Source organism: Podarcis filfolensis, assembly GCF_964270895.1.
Source record: "Podarcis filfolensis genome assembly, chromosome: 8".
Classification (NCBI taxonomy): Eukaryota; Metazoa; Chordata; class Lepidosauria; order Squamata; family Lacertidae; genus Podarcis; species Podarcis filfolensis.
In genome coordinates, this window is record NC_139611.1 from 51,183,603 (window position 1) to 51,210,872 (window position 27,270).

The 27,270-nt window shown below is 45.0% G+C and overlaps 1 protein-coding gene across 3 annotated transcripts; it reads right to left on the reverse strand.

Annotated features, from left to right (window-relative positions):
* Positions 1 to 507: 507 nt before the first annotated feature.
* Positions 508 to 27,031, reverse strand: HSF4 (heat shock transcription factor 4). Of its 3 annotated transcripts, XM_083624917.1 has the most exons (16): positions 26,851 to 27,031; positions 25,097 to 25,305; positions 22,847 to 23,429; positions 19,986 to 20,178; positions 12,149 to 12,257; positions 11,226 to 11,353; positions 9,961 to 10,085; positions 9,333 to 9,408; positions 8,242 to 8,306; positions 7,227 to 7,326; positions 6,320 to 6,444; positions 5,236 to 5,463; positions 4,563 to 4,668; positions 3,181 to 3,246; positions 2,260 to 2,366; positions 508 to 1,045 (listed from the first exon to the last, which is right to left on the reverse strand). In XM_083624917.1, exons 4-15 carry the CDS (start codon positions 20,106 to 20,108, stop codon positions 2,307 to 2,309), a joined length of 1,311 nt encoding a protein of 436 aa, XP_083481043.1. In that variant the 5' UTR covers positions 20,109 to 20,178; positions 22,847 to 23,429; positions 25,097 to 25,305; positions 26,851 to 27,031; the 3' UTR covers positions 508 to 1,045; positions 2,260 to 2,306. The 3 variants fall into 3 exon arrangements, with proteins under 3 accessions (XP_083481043.1, XP_083481041.1, XP_083481042.1); XM_083624915.1 differs by lacking the exons at positions 19,986 to 20,178; positions 26,851 to 27,031 and adding an exon at positions 25,411 to 25,975; XM_083624916.1 differs by lacking the exons at positions 5,236 to 5,463; positions 19,986 to 20,178 and having other exon boundaries at positions 26,851 to 27,019.
* Between the last annotated feature and the right edge of the window lie 239 nt (positions 27,032 to 27,270).

Below are 27,270 nucleotides of genomic sequence, written 5' to 3' on the forward strand. Positions count from 1 at the left end.
GTACATCCAAAAACTAACAAATTTTCAAAGTTTGCTTTTAGAAATTGAACTTTGCAGGATTTAAAATAAATATAAAGCTACAACAATTATCTGTGAAGTCGTAACATTTTTTCACATGTTCAAAAAAACAACAATCCCAAATTTAACAATGCCCATAGTTGGGAATGCTGCAAAAAAGTCAAGCTAGAAGAATATATATTAGAATTCTCAGCAGCACATCCAATTTTTTATTCAACCCTCCCCAAATAATTTTAATTTTAGCACAGTCCTTTTGTGTGAACGAGTATGACATGCAGCTGGCTCCAAGCTAGATTTGGCATTTGTCAAGCTAGTCCTGATAATGTCAAGGTTTGGCACAACAGTCAATATAGCACTATATGCTGATGTAACCAGAATGGGGAATTAGGCACAAATTAGAGACGACCTTTCAGGCTCCAATAGTAAAACAGGAGAGATGAGACAATGACCAGGATAGTCCCTGTGAGATCATGGGACCCAGACTGAACATGGGAAGATACGTACCTTTTTATTGAGGTCTAAGATATCTCATGAGAAAAAACTGGACACAGAGCATTGGACAGGAGATGTAGGGATCACCTCCTCACTGATTGTCAGTAGCAGTTCCGAAATAAAAGCTTCATTTGTAGCATGATGGGAGTTTTAAAAACAGACAGATAATCCCTTTGACAGCTAACTGTCACTCACAACCTTTGACAGAGAAACAAAAATGACTCATCACATTTGTGTATCTGTTATGAGTGACTGACTTCCACTTCTTTACATTCAGGCTGCTAGATGTCCCCCCCCCCCCCGGGGGGGGAGGGAAGGCATAAATAGTTTAAGCTAAGCAAAAGATCACTCATCATTCTCATTCCGGGAGATCAGGTTCAATGGGATGTAACTGAGATGGGGATTTTAAAGTCCACAGCAGGAAAGAAGGAAGGTGCTGTTCTAGACCCAGTGTAAAAAGATTAACTGTTTGGTACATTCATAGTGTTGCTCCTCCAAAAGTGCAGACAGATGCTTTCCAGAATGACGTCTCTCCCTAAGAACACAAATAGAAAATAGAGAATATTTCTACCAGTGCATCAGTTAACATGAATTGGCAGAGATCTAAACAAAATGTGACATAACATCTACTCTCTCAGAGGAGAGGATGAACAATGAATAAGACAGTGGTCCATGTGATAGGTGTCTGATACCAAGCAACCTAGCCAATGTTTTTATTTAGATTACTGGATTGCTAAATCTTCGAATATTAGAAGCCAGGCTAGGCTATAACAACATACAGCAACTCACTCTAACACAGTGTTTTTCAACCCTGTTTCTATAGAACCTCTGGGTTTCACAATCCTCTAAAAGCTCTGCAAAATTTTACAATGTCCTACCTTAGGCACTATACGTTCCCCTCTTGTGCCAGTCCACACACACACCACCCATGACCATGAATCATGGAAAGACACCTAACTCACCAAGTCTCATATGGAAAGGTCCATTCTGATTTTTTTTAATGAACAATATACATTTATGAATATTCTTGATTTCTTAGCTCCCCAGTGACCTTGAATACTTGCTTGCAACTGACTAGAATTTATAACAGCATCTTTGCTTCCCATACGACATCAAGCCAAGATTAGTGGAAATTAAGGGCTGGTTTCACATTCCCAGTTACCATGCATTCACAGCATTCCCAGTGCTGAGCTTTTAATCCATGTTCACAAAACATTATCCAAAATGCACATTTATCCTGTACTTTGTTATAAAAGACTATTGTTGGATGTATTGTTCCGCAAACCACTTCTAATGCACTCCAGTCAAGGGGTGAACCCTTTTGCAGGGGTGAAGACATCCCTGACCTGGCAAGGGTCCAAGGTGCGCACAAAAGCAGAAACAAATCTGACACTAAGGCAGGTTGATGTGAACTGCTAAGGGCAAAATGCTGTAAAATGCACCCAAAGCATTCTAAGGTGGCAATGTGAATACACCCTAAGATTAAATGCTTCTGGAGTCCTGGCTATGCAAGTGTTATGTGCAAACAGAGTTATTGAGATGGGGCTTGCATTGCTGAAAATTGCACAGGAGGTAGAAGGTAGCACAGGAGGCCAAATGAAAAAGCCAAAAGTTCATTCTCTCTGAAATGTCACAACTTGCTGAATTGCTTGCAAAGAGCTCCTAATTAGGCATGCTTCTGCCAGCAAAATCAGCCTCTGCATGGTAGACTGTCATTTCTCTGTGTGGAAGGTTAGCTATGAGCAGTACCTGAGCAAGAGGCATTAATTTGGGGATTTAACACTCGGGAGGACCTCTTATTTGCATTCTTCTCCAGATCCACAGTTGGCATCTGTGTCCTGATGCAAAAACACAAACTACAACAATGCACAATTATACAAAGGCAGGAAGAGAGGGGGGTTGTGACAGAGAAACCAATCAAGCAGTAACATTACATCTGCTGTCCTGGAAATAGCTGTGCTAGGTAGGCAACTATCATCACTAAATGCAGACAGAGGCTGTCTAAGGCCCAAAGCAGCTGTGTCTGGGCACGTGGCTACTCTGTTCATGCTATTTTCACTAATATCTTTTGTACATATTACTTGGCTGGTGAACGGCATTGCAAAATTCAGAGAAGTGCATTTATGGAAGGATGACAGTGTTTTGGTTTGCATATTGTTCAATCTTGTGCAAGTTTAGTGGATTCAACATTAAATGCAAACTAAATCAAATTTCTCTCTCATCCTTAGGCAAATTTTGGGCTCCTAGGCAAAAGCCAACCCAGCCTTCTAGTAAACATACCCCACATCCAAAAGTATTTAGAGATTCACACTACTCACCTTAGAACATGGGCATAGCCAGGATTTATATTGGGGGGCAGGCTTTACGTTAAGGGGGGCAGAACCTCAGCTAAGTATTTTGTATTGATTAACTTGATGGTGGGGGGTGACTGCCCTTCCCTACACCCTCCCTTGGCTATGCCCAGGCTCTAGAAATTTTCCCCTCCCCACTTTTCATGGGAATGAAGGCCAGGCGAACGTCTGTGTGTTTCTGTTTGTATTGTGTGGAAGGACTTTGTCCGGCCCTATCTCAGAGTCTCCTGCAAGTTCCTCCCAGTTCAATGCCACAGGTATTTGGTGGTGTTCAGGTGCCACCCCCACCCCTCTCCCATCCTGCACATGCATGTCTTACCGAGGACAAATTGGCCTCCACATCATTCAAATTCCATTCACTTGCAGATATAGTGGGGTTGAAAACCTAAAACAAACAAGGTGTAAGATGAACCACAGCTAAAAAACATCAGGAGGTTATAAGGTTTTTGCTTCATTTGATTCCTGCTCTGCCCACATTGGGGTGGGGGGAAGTAGGCTGTATGTCAAGACCCTTCTTACCCCTAGATCCAGCAAGTAAGGATTCAAATTCCTGGTGAGGTGATAGCCTAGGCAATGGGCCATTGAGGGAACAAAGGAAGTGCATCTGTGCCAGAAACAAAATGGGTGTGCCTCCCTTCCTCAACTGGCTGGTAGTTAGAAAAACAAAGGCCAGATGAAGAGTGCAGTGATTTAAGCTAGGAGCTGGAAGCTGGAAAAGTGGCAGGCTTTTAAGTCAGAGATAGAGAGAACCATGTTTGATTTCTGCTCAAATCCAAGGCTGTGGCTATGGGGGAAGCAAGGCACTATTGGGGTGTTAATGCTGTGAGCCCCCCCCATTGTATGCTCAGGTTGTATATATGTATAAATAAACCATATATCCTAAATACATCACAGTCTGCACTGTGCCTCATTCCCAAGGAACCACAAACCCTGGGTAAGCACCTGGACCCCCTGGAATCTCACTCAGATATCGGGGTGGCATCAAACTGTATAATTCTACAGGCAGGATCTCAGTCACGGTGATTTCTGTTAACAGTTTTTGCCAATTCTTTAAAAAATATCTGATTAACAACAACAAGAAGAAGAAAAGGGCAAAGAAAGCTATAAAATAAAGTTGATGTAGATATTCTGCAACCCCTAGAGGCCTTCAGAGCAGCCTGTGTGGGTGACTGAGCAACCAAATTCCACCTGTCGCTGAATTTTGTTGACTCACCCAAACTCTGTGCACTGGAGGGGGGCAGGCTAGGAAGAGTGTGGTTGTGATGGGAACACCTTGTGGCAGGGAGTTCCATAAGTTAATAATTGTGTATTGTGTACATTTCTTTCTTTTGCCTGAAATTTTCTAAAAGGAAAGGAAATGCCCAAATTTTGCTTACTCAAATTTCATTAGCCAAATTTCTAGGTTAAAAATAATAGGATACTGCTGCTGGAGAGTGCATGTTTGCATTAATTTTAATTCCACAGATCTCTGCCAGCTAGTGAGCTTAATTGGGTCAGCCAAGTCTCAACATTTTCCAGCAAAACCCGATAATCTCAAAGTGTATCTTTTACCATTTACCATTCAGAAACCAGTTAGTTCAATGTGTGTGAGGAGTTTATGGATTTGAAGAATCATATCTGCTCTAAGGGTGGCTTCTACAACTTTGAAAAACAAGAATGATGGAACTATAAAACTCTTATCATGATTAGACAAAAGCTTACATCCAAAGGACTGGCAGCTTCGAGATTATACTGCTGGTTCCTCAGTAGGATCTGAAGGCCTTCCAGATTCAAATCAGCACCATCTAAAGGATCAGAAATTTCTGCTCTGTGAAAACACAAGAGGAACAGTTGCCCACTGGGATTCAGGTTAAGCATTTGTATAACAGGTGGATCAACACTCTTTCCCCCCATCTGTTGTCCAAGGAATAAAAGGCAAGGGCATGGTGTTTTGTCTTCCCCCATTTTATCTTCATAACAAGTTTCTGAAGAAAGTTATAGGATTATCCTATGAGTCTCATGCCAGGATCCACTTCCTAGCTTAACCTTGAATTAGGTTAAGCTATAGACCAAGAATGGGGAGCCTGTGGCCCTCCAGATGTTGTTGGACTCAAGCTCCCATCATCCCCAGCTGGAATAGCCAATGCTCAAGGATGATGGGAATTGTAGTCCAGGTCATACAGAGGGCCACACACTCCCCATCTCCGCCATAGTTCTTTTTGCTGTGATGAGCACCTAAAGAATCAGTGTTTTGCTAGTTTCATCCTCAGGATCCCCTAAAGCACAAGCAAATATCTGCATAGCTGCAACTACTAAAGCCTTCATGCAATACTCTCCATCCACAAGCAATGCAACAGTGTGGTGCTAGAGCACATAGTGGTGCTCCTCCCCTCACCTGTCTAGAGGTGCCCTTCTGCCTCTTCTGTCAAGTGTCTGCAAACTTGCTGGCTGTGGCACATCGCAGCTCCCTCTGCCGTCTAACACAGACTGAACCATGGCAACAGGCAACACAGGAGGGTCTGAGCAGACATTACAGCCAATCAAGGGGACAGCAGGATCTGTGGATGCGGCTTTCTGCTCAGGGCTAATGGGTTCTTCCTTGACCAGCAGGAGGCAGGTTTCCCTGAACCAAAGACAAATTTCAGCGCCACCCTGATGCTTTTTTCCTTTCAACTCACTCCAGGGCCAAAACTAGGCACACAGCAGAAACCAACGTGTATGAAAGTCAGTTCCTCCCCCATATCAAGGGGAGGGTGCAAAATGGAGAGGAGAAGCAGTGGGCATGAATACAGTGTGGTATGGTGGTTAGAGTGTTGGACTAAGCCTGAGAGGCCAGGGTTCAAATCTCCAAGCAGCCAGGAAACTCACTGGGTGACCAATCACTCTCTCTCAACTAGCCTACCTCACAGGGCTGTTGTAAGGATAACATGGGGAAGACAAGAACCATGTACACTGCCCTGAGCTTGTTGGGGAAAAAAGTGGGAAATAAATGCAATAAAATAAATAAATATTGGAAATGCTAATTGAGACAATGGGGGAGGGGGGACTGAAAGGCAGAAGTGGCAGGGGGAACCTTTTTCGATATTCTCACTATAGGCAGAGTCCATCCTACAAAAGCAGCATTATAAGCAGACAACTGAGTATAAATCCACCACTAATGCATTATTATTGCACCAGTGGTGTAGAATTATAGAATCCTTGAATTGCAGAGTTGGAAGGGATCCCGAGGGTCTTCTAGTCCAACCCCCTGCTATGCAGCAATCTCAACTAAAGTATCCCACATTTTGCAGAACACACATGGAGGTGGGGTGGGGACAAAAACCACCTGTCTGGAGGAGCCCCTAATGGCAAAGCTGGCCCTGGCCTATTCAGTCTCCTGTGGCATTTATTTATTTATTTATGTCTGTCTGTCTGTCTGTCTGTCTGTCTGTCTCCCACATCTATCCATGTTGCTCACCAAAACACTTGATTTTTCTTACCTCTCCCTGTTGGAAGTAGGCTGCATGACCACAGCATTAGATGGCGACACTTCAGTAACATCTGATATTATTGGTCCTCCAGGGACAGCAGGGCTGTTTAAGCACGAAGCAGGTTCTGCAGATGGCTGCAGGCAAGGATGGGGGGAAGGCCATATTTTTTAACACCACCCTTGCACCCCAAATCTAAAAATCTAAAAGGCAATTCTATTTTTTAGAAACTGGATTAGAACACGCCCCCTCTGAGGCCACAGATAATGAAAAGCCAAAAGGCCTGGTGAAACAGAAATGTGCTGCCTACAAGTTGCTTTTGCAAAACATGGAGGCATTCTTGAGTGGAACAATCTGATTTAAATGAATTAGAATTTAAATTTAACTGAATAATTGATTAAATTTGCATAGATGCGAACATGAATAAAGCAACTACTGTATCTTGAAGGGGGGGCAGAAGCATGACTCCTTTGCTTTGAGATGAAGTACACAGGCCCTTGTTTCAGCATTTGAAAAGAGGAAATGTATCCTATATGTGAAAAAATGTCTGCTTCTTCATAGATGGCACCTGCTGTCACTCACAGTGTTTGCAAGTATCTGTACTGAAAGGGTAACCTAGTGCGATAAAGCATGTGTTTCCCGTGCAGTAAGTCCCAGGTTCACTTCCTGGCATCTCTAGTAAGGGCTGGAGAAGTCTACCGTCTGAAATCCCAGAGAGCTGCTGCCACTCAGTGCTGTACACAACAAATACTGAGCAAGATAGATCAGCGATCTGACTCAGAGAAAAGACAGCTTCAGATGTATCTTTAAAAATAATTAAAACTTTTTTAAAAAAAAAGTTTGATTAATTGCTAGCACCTTGCAAATAAATAAGAGCAGGCAAGAAGACTAAATTAGATGGACGCCATCCCAAACTCACCGACTGGATGAAATAGGAGTCATGAATGGGATCCAAAGACAAATGCTTCCTGAACTTTGTCATTTGTGGAGTAGAGTTGCCATCATCCAGCATAAGAGGTCTGTTGAGAGAATGAAGCCCAAATCCTTAATCTCAGTCACTCAGCTGTGGGACTTGTAAGAACGCTATCACAAGCTCACTGGTTCTGGGGGTGAGTGTTGAATCTTTCCGGGGCAGCTAGAGGAAAGAACAGCTGGCGTTTCTTTGGGCCTTTAGGAGGCTTCTCAGCTGATCAGGTGGCACTTGGAAACACAAACACACGGAAACTGCTCCATGAAGTCTAGGCTCCCCACTCATTCAAAGCAATTTCCACAACACCAGCCTTCTTCAACCTGGTGCCCTCCAGATGCCATCAGCCCCTGCCAACACTAGTCACACCACCCCTCGCTCACAAATACAGCAGCTTGTCCTCTGAGCCCAGAGCTGTGGGGTTGCTACTCCTGTAACTAGAGTCCTAAATTAGACCTCCCCTTGGTCTACTTCCAGCAAGGCAACTCTAATGTTCCTAGGCTGTCCATAAGGCAAACCATCACAGGCCTTCTTTAGACTTTGCATCTGTTTACAGCCACCTAATAAGCTCACCTAATAGGCTTGGCAGTCCCATAGGTGCACCTCCCTCCCCCACCCCCACCCCCTGTAATGATATTACTGGAAAACCTCTCTGTGGTTTCCACAGGGGACCTTGCCTCCACTCCCCTTTCTCTTCAAATTTTCTTCTTTCAATCCCCTGTATACCACTAAAACAAAGGTCACAGCAAGCTGACAGGGTGGTTCTCCAAGGGCACTGAATGAGACCTGTCAGCAGCTCTGACTCATCAGTTCCCAGCCCCATTCATTTTTCTGTCACCATGGTGCCCAGGTCTGGTGACCTACCACGCCACTTGGAGCTGAGCTGGGGGGGGGGGTAAAATGAAGGGTGAGCCCCCAACTAGTTTCTTGCCCGTGCATGTCCATGCAGTCACATGAGGGTACTTACAGCTTTCTCTTTATTCCAGCATTGCTGGGGCTGGATTGGAGCTGGCCGAAGAGAAACTGAATCAGCTGTCAGGGGAAATCAAGGTCAGGTGTTTGTCAGTCAGCACAGTGATTCAGCACTCCACCATCCACCTCTCTGCTCACACAAGGAGGAGCTCCCTTCCGGGGGAAGGAGGGCTGCAAGCATCTGCTTTGCATGGAGAAGATCCAGGTTCAATCCCCAATGTCTGTAGGTAGTGCTTTGAGAAACTCCCTAACCTGCAATCCTGGAGAGTCACATCCAGTCTGTGTAGACAACACAGAGCTAGATGGAGCAATGATCTGACTTGATGTAAGGCAACTTCTATATAAGGTAACTTTCAAGTTTCCAAAAATGAAGGACAGGGGCAGGCAAGATGAGACAGACATGGCCATCTTCCTCGACATGAATGTAAGCATACATCAAAAGTGTGCACTCTTATATGAATGCAGTGAACATGCAACACTTGGAATAGGAAGGGACACTTGGGGAGGGTGGTCATATTGATAGATGCTACCCTGCCCAGGGACAACAGAAGGCACCCCAACTTTGTGCCACATTGGATCAGAAACTTGGGTGATTCCTGACATGAAATGTAGCTACACTGGTCCTGAAGCATCTGCACAAATTCAGAAAGTTTGTCTTCTTCAGGCTGTGAGGGCAAGGACAGGTGGAAGTGTGTGTGTGTGTGTGTGTGTGTGTGTGTGTGTGTGTGTGTGTGTGTGTAAACATGAGGCTTTGCATGGCTGGAATGTAGCCTATTGTGCAGAGGCAAGAGTCCATTCTATTGCTCCACCCACTTTTGCCTCTAACGCTGCCCAGTGTTGGCATGTGGCACCTAAGAGGTTCCCATGTGGGAATGCTGCTCATGAGGAAATATGCCCTTTGGGTTGAAAAAGTTTCCCACTCCTGTATCAGATGAGCCCATCTGCCACACAGAACCACATTCCCCCGAGTTCCTTGAGAAAGTCCTGACCATTGACCATGTGCCAATTTCAGTGAAGCCAACCACCCCCCAATCTGCAAGTAGCAAATACCCCCCACCACATAATTGGCATCAACAGAAACGTTACCTTGTTGATCACTTTCTCATGCTGTGAATGATTCTGCCTGAGACACACAACTTCCCTCCACAATACTTCATTCTGCCTGGAAAGAATAGAGAGCGGCAGGCTGAGGGCACAGTCTCTCAATGAATCACAGGAAACAGTGAATGTGCACTTGTAGGCCTTTGTGATTCTGGCAGCAATCTCAAACACACCTACGACGGAATAAGCACCACTGACCTAATCTGGAAATCATAAGGGCCAGTAACTTTTGTTTCCCTTACTAAAGGGAGGGGAAGGTTGTCCTTAGAGCACCTTTAGAGTTTTATATATAGATATCTAACTATGAGGCTGCATCAATTTTTGTTGTCTTCTCTCTTTGGGTCCATTCGGACCCCTGCCACAACTCCTGCCGAGATTGGGCACAGGCCTTGGGCTCTTGCGCTCACCCAAACTGGAGAGAGTCTACAGTTATTTGAATGTCAGGCCTTAATCTTTGACATAGAAATTGTAGGTTTGACACCTGGAGTAAAGATGGGCCCATATTCAGGTAACTGCCATAGAATCATAGCACTGTGGAGCTGGAAGGGACCCCCGAGGGTCATCTAGTTCTACCCCCTGCAATGCCAGGATGCTTCTGGTAGCATTCACTTACTGCTTCATGTCCTGCACCTGACACTCCATTGTCTCTTGCTGACCCCGGAGGATCTGGATCTCGTACAGTAATCTGCTAAGGTCTTCTTGGCGCATCTTGGTTTCTTCACTTTTCACAATGGATACCTGAAGAAACAACCAAAGAAAGAAGCAGAAATAGAAGGATACATTGTGCAAATGTGTGAGGTAGGAAACACAATCCAGGGAACGCTAAATGCAACTAAGGCCCTCTTCACCCAGTGCATTCCTGAGCTTTTGCAAGCGTACTCCTAAAAATGCAGTGGGTGAATGTCAGGGAAACATAAATACATTTGCTGGCAAGTGTTATTTTTATCTGGTGAGGACACCTTCCCTTGTCCAGAGCCTGGACTATGGCAGGGGCAATCCCTGATGTCACATGATCTCTCCCAGGTTTAGATAATCCTACAGAGCTCAAGCTGGGAAGGAGGGTGGAAAATAAAATAACAACAACAACAACAACAACAACAACAACAACAACAACAATAATATAATGCTTGCTGTTTTAATGGGTTTGTTCACTGAATATTTTAATTGTGGATATTGATTTTAATGTTTTGATGCAATTATTTATTGCATATTTTAATGATGTGTAACTATATTTTGGTAATTGGTTTTATACTTGTAAATCGCTTAGAAGCTGTTTTGGCAATTAACTGGTATCTAAATAAAATATAATAATGATAATACCATGTAGTGTATGCAGCTGCCCTAAGTCCCATTGGACTCAATGCTGCTTTCACTAGGACTTGATGGGGATGAATGTTTTCTTTTTTTTGTATTGGGCTACTCTTACGTTGGGGGACGTGGGTGGCGCTGTGGGTTAAACCACAGAGCCTAGGACTTGTCAATTGGAATGTTGACGGTTTGAGCTCCCATTGCTTGGTCCCTGCTCCTGCCAACCTAGGAGTTGGAAAGCACATCAAAGTGTAAGTTGATAAATAGGTACCGCTCTGGTGGGAAGTTAAACGGCGTTTCCGTGCGCTGCTCTGGTTCGCCAGAAGTGGCTTAGTCATGCTGGCCACATGACCCGGAAGCTGTAAGCCGGCTCCCTCGGCCAATAAAGCGAGATGAGCGCCGCAACCCCAGAGTCGGCCACAACTGGACCTAATGGTCAGCGGTCCCTTTACCTTTACTCTTATGTTATGTATATGCCACCTGCATGGTAAGAGGTAATTCCTATCCTCTCCCAAGCAGGCCGTACGTACACATGATCACAACAGCCTAATAGTTACTTGCATTTCCTACCTTCCTTTTGATGTGCTCTAGGAGGTGTTCATGGCCTTGTAGGAAATAAAGGTGCTGGAACTCAGTGTCATCACGTTCAGGCTTGACAAGGCCGCCTTGTTCAATGTTCACCACTTTCCTAAAGCCATCTAAATGGACAAACAGAAGCCTGGTGAGAAGCAGGAGGATGGGTGGGGCGGGGTGCTGATTTACACATTAGGTATACATCTATGACTGCACAAAAGTGTGGATGTGGCAAACATGTGCTTGCGAATCAGTGTGCCAGTTCTAGAGGACAGAGAAAAAAAGCATCTGTCAAAATCCCAGATCAGCAATAAGTCTACATCTTCAATATTTCCACTATTCCCACTTTGTGTGGAGCCCCCAAGAAGGTGGGAGGCAGTGGAGAATTCTCAGTGTGCCTGCCCTGCCTCTTCCAGATTAAAGGAGTCCCTGGCTGTGGACCCAGAAAAGCGAGAGACCAGTGGTCTCTCTCCCCGCCCCGCCCCCCGTCTCTTGCTTCCTTCATGTTGAACTCTTGATAGCTGCTGATATATAACTTTTTATTTATGTCACTATTATTTTTATCTCAATTCTTTGAAGAGAAGTGAGATTTAAAAACTGGTATCCCGTTTATTTCACCTTCAAACTGTGCCTCTTTGTGATGCTGCTCACCAGTACAGAGTACCTGGCACCTTTTTTTTTTCTTCTTTTGCTGCTCTTGGCAGCCATTGTATGTGAATATATCATAAACTTAAATGCCTCTAACAAACATTAACTTACTAGGTTGCCAAATACATAAGTTCAGCTCTAGTGCTACTGCTTTTTAGGTCTGGCAACGTACTAAAACCACATTTTAAAAGTACAAAATTCATTTTAATCATGACATTTCCTCCATCATACAAGCAAGACTGTACTTTCTAAATCTTGGGAATGTTACTTACACATGTTCAGTTGTCGCACAAAGCTGGCCATGTTGTTGTGTTTGAAATACTTAGGCAGCACCTCCTTGGCAAACCGGCTCTGATCAAAAACATGGAAGCTGGAACCATTCTTTAAAGGAAAAAAAAAGAGTTAAACAATGTTAGCTACCTGCTCATTACTGTAAGGCTCTAATGCTAAACAGATTCTACAAATATGTGAAACCGGATTAATAACAAACCACCATTTTCAAACAAAGGACACGCTGAAATTTGCATCCTGCCTGCCATTTCTGAGGTGTGTTTGTTGGCGCTTTAATTCACATTTAAATACTTGAAAATCTAAGAGTGAAGCTTGTGGTGCCTTAGAGATGTAACAATATTTTATCATGACATTTCAGGGAGTCAAGCTCACTTTGTCAGATCCATTAAGCAATATCTTAGTGGGCAAGTATAGAAAGGAGAAAACTGTATGTTGAATGACAATGCAATGCAAAAATCGCAGTCACTAACAAACAATGCCTCTTGGCAGAGAACCACAGGCGACGAATGTGTGGGGCTGTGGGTGCTCCAGCCCCCACAACTTTCCCCATGAAGAGGCAGGGGACCCACAATTTTTTGTGCAGGACCATGCACGTCACAGATGCAGGTGTGGGTGCACCTGATGTCAGCATGCCTAGCTCACCCCCCCCCCAGGAAACCCATTGCGCCCAGCCCAGCCAGGCACACTGAACGAACCATCTTGTAAGCCAGGTTTTATTTTCTCAGGTGTGAAATTTGGTACCTCAGCACCAGACAGGCACTTAAGTCTGCTGTCTTCATCGTGAAACACCAACCCATAAGCAGACCTCATTGCTGCAACATCCTACCTGATTTTTCTACCAAAATAATAAAATCTCCATCCAACCCCCGTCCTTCCCACTTTGTGTATCATTTTGCCTGATGGAAGTTTTGAAGAACTGGAAAGGTTGCCACATTTTTGTGACTTCTTGGTTTGTCCTAATAAAATTACAGTATCCCTTATCTTTGGAACTTTTTTCTTATGGACCACAAGGCTTCCCTTGGTTTTTTTTTTTATTATGATCTGCCAACAATACAAACACTGTAGCGTGTAATTAACTGCGGTTCAGTGTCAGCGGTTCGAATCCCCATGACGGGGTGAACTCCCGTTGCTCGGTCCCTGCTCCTGCCAACCTAGCAGTTTGAAAGCACGTCAAAGTGCAAGTAGATAAATAGGTACCACTCTGGCAGGAAGGTAAACGGTGTTTCCATGCGCTGCTCTGGTTCGCCAGAAGAGGCTTAGTCATGCTGGCCACATGACCCGGAAGCTGTACGCTGGCCTCCTAGGCCAGTAAAGCAAGATGAGCGCTGCAACCCCAGAGTCGGCCACAACTGGACCTAATGGTCAGGGGTCCCTTTATCTTTATGTCTGTTTCTTAGTGAAGTGTGTTATTTATTTAAAATCCCAAAATGTGTACACACAGATACTCTGCATATATGTATGTAGATATAACACATACTCTTAACTGTGGACTCGTTCACACTTTGCTCATCCTGCACCTAGAAAGCGTGAGTCCAAGAGGTTTTTCACTTGTGCTGTGCTTCCTAGGCACAGATCTGAGTGGTTTTTTGTTTGCCTCACAGGTTTCCCTGGGAAAACACGCTATTTACTGCTAAATCAGAACAAACAGCAATCCGCAGAAAACCTGATTGCCATTTGGGCCGACTCGGCACTAAACCGTGGGTTTTCTCTGGGCAATGTGCCTGGGCAAATGGAAGCATGAACAGGCCCAGTGTGTGGATATCAATATAGCTCCTCTTCCCAATTATATATCTCGGCACATTACACACTACTAGTTTCCAACTCTAAATAGGGATCAAGCTTCCTTGCTAGAAGGTGGTGGTAGAACAAGCCCCCCCCCCCCGCCGATACCCATTCAGCAGTAATTGTGTCCACCACAATCTGAGGGAGTCCGCTCCACTGTTGAGCAGCTCTTACCATTAAAAAGCTCTTCCTTTACTGATGGCTGCAAGAGTTGTTATAGCTAGGAAGTGGAAGTAGCAAAGTGAATATAAAATGGAAGAATGGTATATAGAGGTGTGGGATATAGCTATTAATGATAAATTAACATGTGCTATTAAGGTAAAACAGAAAATATGCAGGAGAAATTATTCTGAGGAAATATGGAAGGTATTTGTAGAATTTGTACTGTTAAAACGGAAATGGGTCAAACCACCGCAAGAGGGGTTGAATTTTTGGGAGGGTGGATATTTAACAATGGAATGGTCTTGGGGGTGAGGTGCACATTTTTATTTTATTTTTATTTACTATTATTACTTTGTTAAATAAGTGTCTTCCTAATGTTTCTGACCTCCTTAGTCAGCAGTGAAAGTTAGCAGTCCTCCAGTGAACTGCTGCTGTTCAGACCCCAGTAACCCCAGTACTGACAAAATACCGTAATTTTCGCTCCAAAACACGCACTTTTTTGCTCCTAGAAAGTAAGGGAAAATGCCTGTGCGTGTTATGGAGCGAATGCACGGATCGGAGCCATGGCTGCCATCAGTCAAGCAAAGCGGGAGCCGCTTACACACTCTACGAGGCTCTCGCTTTGCTTGCTTTAAAGCGACCTGGAGCCGGGGAGGAGGGAGGGAAGGAGAGTCATGGCAGCAAAGCCGGCAGCAGCCGCTTACACGGGAGGAGGGACGGAGCTAGCAAAAGTCCGTGCGCTCTCTAAACAGAGCAGTGAGGCTGCAGAGGGATGGCAGGAAAGATAAAATTTAAGCAACCAGCAGCAAAATAAAACCAACCTCGAGCTCTGAGCCAGCGCAGTGAAAACCAGGAAGTAAAAAAAAAGGCTGGGGAGGGCATGAGGGAGAGGGGGAAACTTCGCATATCCCCCTCCCCCCGCGTCTCAGCTGATCCGCGGGGACGGAGCAGCTTATTTTCAGGCAGGATAGATTTGAGCATTGTCTGGGTCCTAGTGCCCCTACCGCTTTTTTGTGCTCCATTCTATTGCTGCTGGTGGCTGCTTATCATTCAGGCTGCAAGGAGGAGCGCTTTTACACAGCTAATGGCGAATCCCCTGCAATCCAAGTCCTCCTCACTTGCTCAAATCTATTCTGCCTCAAAACAAGGAGCGGAAGGAAAAGGCTGCAAACTGTTAAATGGAAAAAAAACCCAGGCACAGGGCAAATACCTTAAGTATACCTTTAAAGCAACAGTGCTCTTCCCCCCCCCCCCCCCCGCTCAGCTCGCAGAAAAGCTCCTTCTCCACACACCCCACGCGTGCTCCTTGTCCCTTGAGTTCTTTTCCTTCCCTCCCCACTTAAAACGTGGTTACAAAGCATGGATCCACATGGATCCTCAGGATTTTTGCACTGGGTCACCCCAAATTCACCATCAGATCACATAGCATTTCCATGGCTATAGCCTGCACCAAAAAACACACACGCACCCACTGTTGCCTGGGGCCGCAATGGCGCAAAAACGTTACAAAGCATGGATCCACATGGATCCTCAGGATTTTTGTATTGGGCTACCCCAAACTCACTGTCAGATCACATGTCTGTGGCCACAGCATGAACCATAAAAATCATACATCCACTGTTTCGTTTAGAATATTTTTTCCTTGTTTTCCTCCTCTAAAAACTACATGCGTGTTATGGTCAGATGCGTGTTATAGAGCGAAAAATACGGTAAGTTTTACTCAGTTCTTTTTTCTTTAAAAAATGTTTATGGGTACTCTCATTTTCCTACTCATATTGAAACACTGCCCCCTCAATGAGACCAAACTTAGATTCACAAAATGTTTAGGGGTTTGCGTACCCCTGCATACCCCCAGAAAAAAAGAACTGGTTTTACTGGCTGCCGCAGTCAAGTGTAATTCTATAGTGCTAAAGGAAAGCAAGTAGCCCACAAGCTTCTGTGAAATATGCACCTCCACTATTTTATCAAATGGTCCATTAAACAAACTTTAATAAAATGAGGTCTACCGTATTTTAGTAGACGGCAAGAGACTGAACTGACCCCAGAGGGACTCATCAGGTAAGGGTGGAACTGGGCAATTCCATGAAAAAGTCAAGTTACAGAACCATTTTTCATTTCCATATATAGTTATGGTGTTCTGTATCCCTGTAAAAATAATTTCCCAGTTTCATTATCTGAAAACAGTTTTTCCAAGTAGCATCCAGCTGCATGGGACACAAGGTGACCCAGAATGTCTCTATTTCCCCATCTAATCTTCAGTTAAAGACCTCTCCAAGTAAATAGACAATAGGCTCATAATCCTTTATTGTATTGACAGTTTTGCTTTCCCATTTGGTAAACTGAGAAGAAAATTTGTGTTAGGAACACAGTCAGATGAGTTTAGGACAATAAAACCTAGTTGGTTGAGTGGCTTACGTTGGTCAGAAAAACACATGCTCTCCCCCCACCACCACCAAATGAAAATAAAAGTGATGTTCTGGTTTAACTTTATTCTCTTCTTTGATTTCATTAGCATCAGGATGTGATGCTCCCTGAAATGTGTTTTACATGCAAAGTTCTTGTGATCAACATTACTCCATAATGTGCAACTTACATAGCATATATGTTTATGTGTGTGATTTAACTCCCAATTCATACTTGCCTAACATCTCATGTTATGTAAGACAACAGATGTGTGTGGCAGGGGCCAGTTTGACATAGCTTCTCCAAAAGGGAGAAGTTTGGGGTGAAGGCTGTAAAGGGTCTTCTAGGCACAGGAAGAGCTTTTAAACCCCATGTCACTGTCCTAGATTATCCCTGCTCTTCCTCCTTAAGCAGGTAGAGAACTTGGGAAACTTTTGACCATGGCTTGCCATGCCGTACAGATTCAAAACTGGGGCTAACAAGCAAGTTTCAGAAACCACAGTTTCAAAGGTGGCTTGTTTGAAATTAGGACTACTTAATGTTAACCACAGTTTATTGATTCAGACAAAACACACTGCAGTTGACTAGAAGCAAATGCTTTTAAGTCCTCCTGCGATCATGGAAGAGGCTGGAGAGGATGATAGGTTCATTTACATCTTACCAATCCGTAGTTTAGTGAGGCAGTGGGAAACCTCCAGCATGTTCAGCCTAATTAGACCCACATCATCAGGGCGCACTGGGCAAATCCCACCCAACTTTTCAAGGCCTATCATCATGTATGACATCAAGTATGGAAAAGTTCAAGCCATGGCCAAAAAGAAGAACTGGGAATGCACATCAAGTGTACTCCTAATTCTTTTCTTTAAAGTCGAGTCACCCAGTGTTGTGGTGACATCAGGTTACTGGCGAGTGCAAGAGCACAACATCCAGTCTGCTGGCCGGATCCTCTTAAACACCCACAGTTTACTGGGATGTCCAAGTGCAGTATGAGGGAGATCAACTCAGTCCCAAGTAGGATTAAACATTTGTCAACACATCATATTTGTGTGCTTGTGGACATATATGTATCTAGAGCAAAACAGTGCATTTTAAACTTTTTTTTAAAAAAGTACCGTTAAAACGGTTTTGCAAAAGGACAGCATTCTATGTTAGTCATGGAGCAGACCGACATAAATCATTGTGTTTACATAAGTAAAGTCTGTTGGTTTCAATGGGTCTAAGTATGACTTAGCTGAGCACCACCCAATGTTTCAGAATTTACATTTAATGTATTTTTTACTTTTATGGAATACAGTTATCCATATTGAGAATGATAAAACCAGACCATGAACCAGTTCTCAGTTAGAATTTGCTCAAGATGCAGGCAGGATTTTTTCTCTTTTAAATTCACAAACAAGAGTGGTCTGAAAGGAGGGAAGAGAATGAACCAAGGAAAGTACCCCGGCTCACTTTCTCTCTTTCCATCATTACTCCCAACACAGAGTTAAAACATCCACCCTGAAAATATGATTTAAAAATTATCACCCACAAATTTAACTACTGATTCTAAAGTCTGGGTTGAGACATTTAGTGGGTAATTTTATAGAAAAGTCCTGCAGATTTGAGCACCGCCACACTTAGAGGCATTCAAGACGTATATCCCATGTTCAGAGGTCAGGTGAAACTAGTTAAATCCTACTAATTTCTGCTTCCAACAAAAACAAAAACAACCCCCCAACCCCGCCCCCCCAGCAAACATTATATTTTCTCCATATCAGGCAATGACCATTGACACACTTCATTATCTGTAATCAGAATAAACTAGCAGCACTTTTAAGTTATAAGATAAATGAAACAGCGGCCAGTAACGTGCAAAAACTAATTTTTACAGCCATCAAGAAATGCTTCACAAGCTATTAAAATGTAGCAAGTGAAAGTATAACTGATTGGAAATTAAAATCACCATGGAAAAATAACCTTTGTGCATACCCTCCAACATTTCTCCAGTGAAAATAGGGACATCCTAAGGAAAAGTGGGACATTCCAGGATCAAATCAGAAACCAGGGCAGCTTCTCTAAAGCTGGGACGTCCCTGGAAAATAGGGACAATTGGGGGGGTCTGTCTGTGTGCTGCACTGATCCTCACAGCTTCCCCTTGCCCAACATGGTGTCCTCCTGATATTGCTGGGCCCCAGCTTCCAGTGAGCCAGGGTGGTTTAGTGGTTAAGTTAAAGTCTCAGACTAGGACCTGGGAGACCAAGGTTTAAATCTCCCACAAAGCTCACTGGGTGACTTTGGGCCAGTCACTGCCACTCAGTCTAGCCTACCTCACACAGTTGTTGTGGGGTTAGATGAGGAGGGAGAGAACAGTGTATGTCACACTGAGCTCCTTGGCAGTATGACCAATGGTCACAGATTATCAGGCAGCCAAAGAAGGTATTTGGAAGGCACCAGGTTGAGAAAGGCGGGAAGGCCCATTGCCTTCCTATGCAAGATGACAGCTATGAACAAACAGTTGTGAAATAAACAAACAGGTGATCAAAAGAGCTCCAGGAACAACTTGATAGGGGAAGGCAGCTACAATTTCATGCAAACAGTAGGGATGGGCAAATCTGACAAATGTCAATTTCTCATTTAGTTTTTTGCATCAGTTTGCAATTTGTTGGCATTTCAGTGCAAGTTTCTCCTAGTATGCACATTTTTGCAAAACAATGTTCCTTAATATTTGTATATTAATTATTATTTGTGTAATTATTTTAACTAATATATACATTCTTGTGTGCACTTTACCAATTTTTTGCAAACATTCCTTGGCTGGAGAATTTCATTGCAAAATTTGGAGAATTATGAATTTGAAGGATGGCCATGTCTTGGTTCACATATTGTTTAGGAAAGTGAGAATGAGTTTAAGCTCACCTTTAAATGTGAACCAAATTGAATTTCTCCCCCCTCACCAGTAGACAAGCAACTGATGCAGAATGAAGTGCTGGGGTTCTGGCCCACAGATTGTAGGTGGGGAGTTGCATTTCCAAGTGCTCCCCAGTGGGGAAAGCTCTTCACAGACAACAAATGAGCACATCAAGCTTAGCACACAGCCTTCTCCCTCAGAGGTAGAGTTTTCTCCCCAATATACTAAGCTTATTACATTCAGGAAACTTATGCTGGGAACATGGAACAAACCAGCTTGACACTCCAGCCCACCTACAGTCTGAAGCACTGTAGCCCAGAATTCCATCATCTCAAGTCTGTCTGATGCACAAACTAGACCTCACATTTGAGTAACCCCCACTGAACTCAACACGGCATAGAAGTAAACATGCATAAGACTGGTTAGGTTAGGTACCTGAAAAATACCAGTTGTACACATCACTCTCGGAGACCACTGCGTGGTTTCTGGCTAACGAAGCCCCTGTAAGTTGTGCATGACACACAGTGTCCTACAAGGGCTTGTCAAACACCAAACTAGCAGCTCCCAACATTAGTTGTACTCACAATACTCCAGCAGATGAGATGGTTGGTCTCAGGATCTTCTACCAATGTCCACAGCTTGGTGAGGAACGCTGGTACGTTGCTGGGGTAGCCATCCATAGCCAAGGAAGTGGATGAGTCCTGCATAGTTTTTTGTGGCGCTCTGACTACACTAGTGCCATGATCTCTTGCCCCACAGCAAAGCTCCCTTTCCTTTCTGTGCGTGTGTCAGAGGGAGAAACAAAACCATTTAGCGATCCAGGCAGAGCCGAGAAAACATCCTCCTCCCACAAAAATCACATCAGCAATGCTGCTGGCTCTCTCCCAAGCCCAGCACAATGGGCAGGCATGGCCAACCCTCGGGATGAACAATGCACAGAATGAAAACGCACCGCTATTTGCATTGCACAATGCCGTGAATAAAGATGCAGCATCATGGAAAGAGAATACACTTGCTTGCACAAACACAGTAGGCCAGGAGGTCAGCAAAAGCCCTGGAAAGGGCCAAGGGTGGCTCTTTCGCCTTCCCCATGGCACAACTTGGAGGAAGCGATAGTGGAAGCAGACCTACCTGAAGGCCACCTTAAGTTTTATTTCATTTGTTCTTTCAGCTTCTAGGCTGCTTTTCTTGTAGTTTCCAGGAGGACAAACACAGCAAGGAGAATTCCAACAGTAAGGAAAATGTTTCAAAGTATTTATTACAATAGAGACAATTCACAGTAGCAGAATTGAAGGTGTGCCACCTGGAGACTAGTGTCACTAAGCAGAGTGACTGACAGTTGAGGCAGTGAACAACATCCCTGTAAGTGCCTCAGAGCCCACCCTCTGAATCTGATGCCCCTGCTCACAAGCAGCTCTTCCTCCATCCAGCCATCAGCTAAGGGCTCATCCACACTTACCGTTCCTCTGCTCTTTCCAGGCACATTATGTGATTTAAAGCTCCATGTCTGAGCGCCCCCCCCTTTGTTGCTCCAGAACTCTCCTTGTAAAAACCTGCTCTTTAAAGCTCAATCAGAGTAAACATCAATCTGCGGAAAACCCGAATTGAAGTTTACTCCGATTCAGTTCTAAAGAGTGGGTTTTCGCGGGAAAAGCTCAGGGCAAAAGGTAAATGTGGATAGGCCCTAATTGACTGCAGGAACCTTGGACTCAGCTGGTTTCAGAGCCATGATCTGCAAATACAAGAGCCCTAAGCAGATGTCCCAAACTCCCAGTTACACACAGAAGGCAGAGAGATGGGAAGAACTCAATGACTGTGTTATTCCCACCTATCTTCCATAGTGGGAACTGATGCATGTAATTCCATCCAGAAATGATGTCCAAAGCTTGGGTGTATGGACACCATTTCTGGATGGAGATACATGCATCAGTTCCCACTAGAAAGTAACGTGCACCCACGTCTGCTGCCACAGCAGAAATTCAAAAAGTGCCATTTGCCCATACCCCCATCTTTATGGGAGAGCTGCATCTATAGGATTTCAGCCTGTGATGCTGCCATTCCAGGCAGCCATCCTCTTGACAAGGAAGATAATTGGCACCCTAACCAGGTAGACCTCAAAATTCTCAGAAACTGAAATAGTGACCTGACACTTTGACTATCCGGGATCAGAGACACTCCTGAAGATAAGTCAGATCTCCAGATCAGAGCTGCAGTCTTTGGATAGCATACTTCTAAACCCTGGGTTGCATGTAGCTCAGTTCTACCTCAAAGCAGACCCATTAAATTACAGGACTCCATTTAGTCACATCCATTAATTTTGATGTGTCTACTCTGGAATAGAACTTAGCTGCATACAAAATGAGTTCTGCTAAAAACCGATGGTAGGGGAGTTTGGAATGGTATTGCCACCAGAGTTCAGAAAGTGACTGACATACAGTGAATGAAGAACATGTTTCCTTCTTGGCAAGGCTTTAAAAAATACAACAAAGCTTAAAAGTAACTAACACGAACAGACCTTTTACAAACCTCTGTAAGTCAACTGTAGGACAAAAGAGCTCCTGCTCATTTCTGCCCCTTGAACCATCACACCACCTTGGACTTACTATGGTTGAGAATATATACTGCAAAATAAAGTTAGGTTCTTACCAAAACAGAATATCAAGTAAAGTGTTTAAAATTGTTTTATGTGCAGATCTTGGTGAACTGTGATAAATGCTATCTGTGATGTCCGAGTTGCAGGGGGGATACTAAAATCTGCAGTTGTATAAAATTTAAAATATACTGTATCCAGGAGACTAAGAGAGACTTCAGTGTTATTCACACTGATTTCAAGTAATATGCTTTTATCTTCAACTCTAGGTTGGGCTTGTGGGTTTAAAATTTATAGCTACCCATAGGACTGACTCCTGCCCTGCCTATCTGTGTCCATATTGTGGCTCTGGAACAGGAGACTCAGTGGAAACAGTAACCGAGTACTTTTATGCTGTTTATGCCAAATAATGTTGCTGCTCTTTCAGGGCACAAGTGTGCATGAACTCTCATTTTGGTCAAATCACGGAACGACTGCTGGTGGAATATCAAAAGAGAACTTCTGTGCTGACAGGGTGTATTTTTTCAAACCTGGGCAGTGTAAAATAAAAGCTTCTACCACTGCTTCGCTAACTGCAGAGTAACAGTGAACCTCTTTCAGATGCACACACTTTCCTGCCAGTTCTATTAGTGAAGCGTTGAGGTCAGCAGAGGGGGCGTTGTAAAGGACCAGCCTCTCCAAAGTCCTGCTGTAGGTGCTGGCAATGAACTTAACCTGATCAGCCATGTGCAGAGGTGTGTCAAAATGCAAAGCGGCCACGGGGATGGTTGGCTTCAGTACCACAAGCATCTTCCTTATAGGGACTGTTGGAGCAAACTCCAGCCTCACGCGGAACTGTGGGTGCTTCTCACTCACCATAGCCCAAAGCTCTTTGGGAATGTTGACGTCCAGGCCTTCATAGAAAAGGTCCAGAAACCGGAACGGCCCTCTGTTCGGTTTCAGCAGTTCCCAAAACATCTTCTCAGATAAGCTGGCATAGCAGACCCCCAAGGCAGATAACTTAGGGCAGGTCCTCAGAACATCAGAGATGGTGTCTGGCTTGAGAATCATTGGACCAGGTGCTTGGTTGTTGATGAACAAGGTGTGCAGGTTTGGGCTGCTGGATGCAATCATCTGAACAGTCCCATTGTCCAGAGTGAAAGGCATTTGCCGGAAGTCAATATACTGGAGAGCAATCCCATTCCTGCTCTGGCAGATACTCCGGATGCTATGCAGGACATCTTGGCCGGAATAGAAATAGGGGCTTATTCCCAGGCATACAATACAGAGCCCCTGCAACCTGCAGCTCCGACAGGCCAACGTGTCCAAGATGCCTGTGGCTTGTCTCCGGTTCAGGTCCAGGGACTGCTCAACCACCAACTGCAGGTGTCTGATGAGGCCTAGGAACGGCTGTAACCACTGCAACAGGCACTCGTCGTCCTCATCCTCTGTGTCAAAACTGAAACAAGAGGTTGGGGAGAAGCCGTGAACTCCTGCAGTGCTGAATTTGAGTTGCAGCAGATGAACACTTCTACTATGTTCTCTGGAACACTAATTTGTATTTCTTCTAGATCTAGGAGCAAGTTAGACAACTCTACAGCTGTAGCATCACCCCCTGGCAACCTTTTATTTAACTATGCTTAATAGCTTTTCTTCCAAGGAGCTTGAGGCAATATCCATGCTTCTTCCCCGCCCCCTTCAATTTACCCTCAGAACAACCCTGTGAGGTGGGTTCTGCTGAGAGATATCGTGACTGTCCCAAGGTCAGCCTGTAAGCATAATACTTTGACCAACTATTAAGTCTGAGCTTTAACCGTTTTCAGGTATACTTTGTGCCTCCCCCCCCCCCCCCCATTTTAGAGGGAGAAATGTACACTTAACGCTAATTTGGATTTTTCTAGTTATAAACAGTGTGGCTTGGAACATGTTTCAGCTTTCCAGGTTTAGAATGAGTCAGGGAGGACCGACTATCATTGTATTATAACCAGACACCTCTAGCAAATAGAGTTTGCACATGCTGTGAGCAAAAATAAATGCTTGTTTGTGGACACTACTGCAAATGTGCACTCAAAACCATGCAGGAAATGGAACCCACCAGTTACAACATGCTCTCCATGCAGCTTGATTTAATCCTGCACTAGGACACTGTCCTCTATTATGACACACACCGTGTTTTTACTGCAAGGTGCAAAAAAAAATTTCATAAACAATTTTTGTACTTTTCAATTAATTTGGGACCTTTGCCAAATTCCTAGGATCTGGCTTTCCAGGAAGTACTCTCACCATTTCAATACACCTGTGAAGGTGTCCCAATGTCTTTCATTACACCCACAGCAAGTGTCAGGGACTGGCAGGCCGCCGCCAAGTGCTCCCTGGGAGCAGGTGGGCTGGAGTCTGGCACAGGAGAGGGGGCCACTGGTATATGGGAACATGCATCAGCCAGGAGGCAAGAATCAGAGGCAGGGGAAGCTTAGAAGCTGGAGGGTGGAGCACAGGATGGGTCAGAAGTAGAGGGGGCAAGAGGCAGGTCAGGCAAGCGCAAGGGCCAGGTGCTTCCCACCCTCTCATGCACCACTGTCCCCCAGAACTAGGAGGGAATTGAAAAGCAATGAGCAGAGGAAGTTTCCACACAGGCGCAGTCTCCATACATGCAGCCTGTCAGAGGAAGGCACATAAACTGGTAGAGGGGGAGTGCCCCCCCCCGCCGTTGCTGCAAGCACTAACCTGGGAATAGCTGCCTAGATGCTAAATTGGAGTGCGTAGATATCCAGAGCTGTAGAAGCGCCTGTATTATTTTTGACAGATAACTACAGTATCTGATGTGTGCATTCCTTGGCTGGGAAGCGCCCTTGACAGCAAGAAGGGGAGACTGGGGGCAGGGCGGGGCGTTCCTGTGGCGTTCCAGATGTTGTTTGGCTACAACTCCCAGCACCCTTAACGGCTGACCGTGCTAACTGGTGCCTGATGAAAACTACATCTTCATCAACATCAACATCAACAACAGTAACACACACACACACACACACACACACACACACACACACACGGTTGTTAGCAGGAAAGGTCAATAACGTACATGTTCCTTTTTGACTCTACAAGCAACCAGCCACAAATGCTGCCTCTTACCCGATTTCTGTAAAATCCCAAACAGAACTGGAATGCATTTCTGAGGCCCAGCGCTCACACACATGCACAACGCTGTATCTGTCTCTGGCAGGCAAGAAGGAAAATATGTGGGCCAGAATTTCCCCTGGGATACAGTTCCAAAGGACTTTTGCCAGCTTAGGCATCCTCTGGAACAGCTGACTGAAGACTCTAGAGTGCCGCCTTCCTCACTGAAAGACAATATCCCAAAGATGAAAGGCATCAGTTCAGTACTGTCAACACTGACTGGCAGCAGCTCCACAGGTTTCCCAGCATGTGACTACTACAAGCCCTACCTGAAAAGGTCAGGGATGGAACAGCGTCAAAATTCGTCAGAATACATCTTCCAATTTTAAAACCTGAGGCATCGCATTTCTAAGTCAGATTGCATGCACGCTTTCTGAAGCAGTGGGGTGAAATTAAAATGACAAGTTGTAAAGCATGGAGCAGATGGGAGAGGAAGGAATTATTACATCTATAGTCCACCTTTACCCCCAAGGAATTCAAGGTGGCACAAATGGTTCTAGTTCTCTCCATCATCTAGGCAAACTAAGACCTGGGGGCTGGATCCGGCCCAATCACCTTCTAAATCTGGCCCACAGACAGTCTGGGAACCAGCGTGTATTTTACATGAGCAGAATGTGTCCTTTTATTTAAAATGCATCTTTGGGTTATTTGTGGGGCCTGCCTGGTGATTTTACATGAGTAGAATGTGTGCTTTTACAGTGGTACCTCGGGTTAAGAACTTAATTCATTCTGGAGGTGCATTCTTAACCTGAAACTGTTCTTAACCTGAGGTACCACTTTAGCTAATGGGGCCTCCCACTGCTGCCGTGCCGCCCGTATGCGATTTCTGTTCTCATCCTGAAGCAAAGTTCTTACCCCGAGGTACTATTTCTGGGTTAGCGGAGTCTGCAACCTGAAGCGTCTGCAACCCGAGGTACCACTGTATTTAAAATGCACTCTGGGTTATTTGTGGGGCATAGGAATTTGTTCATTATTTTTTTTCCAAAATATAGTCCAGCCCCCCACAAGGTCTGAGGGACAGTGGACCGGCCCCCTGCTGTAAAAGTTTGCTGACCCCTGATCTACAGCTCTATGAGGTAGGCTGGGCTGAAAGCCAGTGACTAAGCCAAGGTCACCCAGGGCTGAAGCAGAATGACTTGAAACTCCAGAGAAGCAGTCCAGTTACTCCAACCACACAGAGAAACTTCAATTGCATACTTATGTTTTATGTAAACCACTTGAGAGAGCTTGCCCATTAAATAAATAGCAATAAAGGGAATAATTACTGAAGCGATGTCACCCACCCACCCAGGGGTGCCAACTTGAATAAAATATTGGGGGAGGGGTTAGAGCCAGGTAAGTCCCACCCCACAAAAATCGATCACATGACATGGCACACACGCACCATTTGAATGGCAACACCCATCAACTTTTGGGGGGGGCGGTCCCCTCAAATATTTTCGGGGGAGAGCCCAAAGTACCTCAGCCCTTAGACTCCAACGCACACAGCCATCTAAAGGAGCTTCCGAGTTTCCTTCCGTCCAGGTTCACAGAAGTTACACAATTTGAAATTATCGTTTGATTTGTAATTCTGCAGGGCTGCCCATTTCATGCCACTCAGCGTGTTAGGGAAACCTGACAGGAGCAAGCACTGAATCCGTCTTAGACAGAAGCGAGTCGGAAACGCCCAGAAAGCAAACGGCACACTTTCCCTGAAAGAACCCCTTCACCTTAATCTCGGAAGCAGCAGGGAAGCCCGGCCAACAGCGTCGCTTGCAGCAACCTGAAGAGCGAGCGACTGCAACGACGCCCACCCCGCACCCAGCAGTAGCCCAGCACGAAGTGAGCACGGCGCGCCGCGCGCGCTCTTTTTCAGCCGGAGCTCCGCGTGCCTCTCCCGCCACACCTGCGCGCAATTAACACCTGACCGCGAGGCGGCAGCCTGAAGTACGCGTGCGCGGGGCGGGGGGGGTGGTGGTGGTGAAAGAAGCGCCTCACCTGAAGAGTTAACTCTGTCGCTTCCGGGCAACAGGAATTGACCACGAGGGTTCGCTACGCCGAGAGGACGGTAGAAAAGAAACAAAGCAAACTTTGGTCAGATGCTGTAATTTGTTCTGTGCCCACCTCAGAAAAGGGTGGTGAGGGCGGCT